The sequence below is a fragment of the Chrysochloris asiatica genome, unplaced genomic scaffold (genome assembly GCF_000296735.1).
Source record: "Chrysochloris asiatica unplaced genomic scaffold, ChrAsi1.0 scaffold16083, whole genome shotgun sequence".
Lineage (NCBI taxonomy): Eukaryota > Metazoa > Chordata > Mammalia > Afrosoricida > Chrysochloridae > Chrysochloris > Chrysochloris asiatica.
The window spans coordinates 1-1,336 of NW_006424601.1; the positions used below are offsets into that span (position 1 = coordinate 1).

A 1,336-nucleotide genomic window follows, 5' to 3' on the forward strand; every position below is an offset into this window, starting at 1 on the left:
TTGCAGCTCCAACACGAGCATGTAGGACACGATATTCAGCATAATCTGTTTCAAAGTCTTGTTCATAAGCTTGTTGCTGCTCTGCACTGTGGATGGCTCTGTATTGACTGCCAGGGTCGGAAAGTTAAACTTCAATTCCATTGTCTCCCAAAGGTGCCAGCCCCCAAGAAGTTTAATCTTAATGTAAGGGGAGCTCTGATGATAATGGAAATAGTAAGGGACTCACAGGAGGTAATCTGGTACCTCTTCAGGACTTGGGGATTCAGAGTCTAAGAAGGAAGCAAAAAGACACAAAGATTATTTTTAGGTCTTTTTTTTTTTTCTGCTGTGGCAGTTTTTATCTTCTCATTAATTCTTACCTGCTTGAACTAAGGGACTGTCCAACCTGGGGCTCATGTCTTCATCATCTTGTTCCCAGTCTTCCTCTTGTAGGTCCTGATTGGGCAGCTCTTGTAGGGGGCTTGGAGCTAAAGGTAGAGCTCTGAGCCTTTTTTCTTCTAGTTCTATAGGAGCTGAAGATGCTGAACGTTTCTGTTGGGGAAAAGATCTATGTCACACAACCAGTAAACAAGTATCCTATTCTGCCCTTTTCCCACTCAAAACTCTCTTCCATACAGTGAGCTCTGGAAGCTTCAAAATGAGGGCTCAGCTATAGGATAAGCACTGGATTGCTAACCACAAGGTCAGCAGTTCAAACACCAGCTGCTCCTCAGAAATCCTTTAACAGAATTGCTATGAGATGGAACTTAACACTTTTTAAATTATAAGCTAATGGGATAAAGGTTCTCTTTGAAAAGTCTGCCATTACAACTTACCTTGTCTAGATGTTTCTGGCTGGCAGAGGAAGTAAGTCTGTGATCAGGCTCTCTCTCAGGACGATGAGTCTGGTTTCTAGGATTTGCAAAATGAATGAGGGTATACCAGAGTAAGAGGTGTGGCTCTCATTACCACATTTTAGGGTGGAGATTAGAAAGGAAGACAATGCTAGGGCCTCTCTGGTTACTCCACCCAGCCCCAAGTACCTCACTTCCCATTGTGCCATGTGTTCCCTGGAGGATCCTGGGAGTGATTGTCCTTGGTTGCTTGCCAGCAGATCTGGCACCTGGCGGGGAAAGCGGTAGGGGCACTTGACTTCCTGGGCATCTGGCTTTTCCCCACTTTATCCCCAACTCCTTGCAGTTTCTGGCCTTACCTCTCCTAGTTCCACCTGTGACTGTGATACTATGTCTCCTTCAGAATCGTCTTGAGTGTTCTGCCAACTCCCTGAATCTCTGGATGCTTCAGTCAGGATGTGTCCCTGAACTAAAGATGGGGCTGGGATAGAATCCATGGCGGC

At 45.6% G+C, this 1,336-nt stretch overlaps 1 protein-coding gene across 1 annotated transcript; it reads right to left on the reverse strand.

Moving 5' to 3' along the window:
• Positions 1-7: 7 nt before the first annotated feature.
• LOC102820521 (RNA polymerase II elongation factor ELL3-like) lies at positions 8-1,333 on the reverse strand (the record flags this gene model as incomplete). Its single annotated transcript, XM_006878163.1, has 6 exons — positions 8-107; positions 227-269; positions 360-531; positions 816-891; positions 1,023-1,102; positions 1,193-1,333. Coding segments are annotated over 6 exons (612 nt in total), but the record flags the coding sequence as incomplete, so codon positions are not given.
• Between the last annotated feature and the right edge of the window lie 3 nt (positions 1,334-1,336).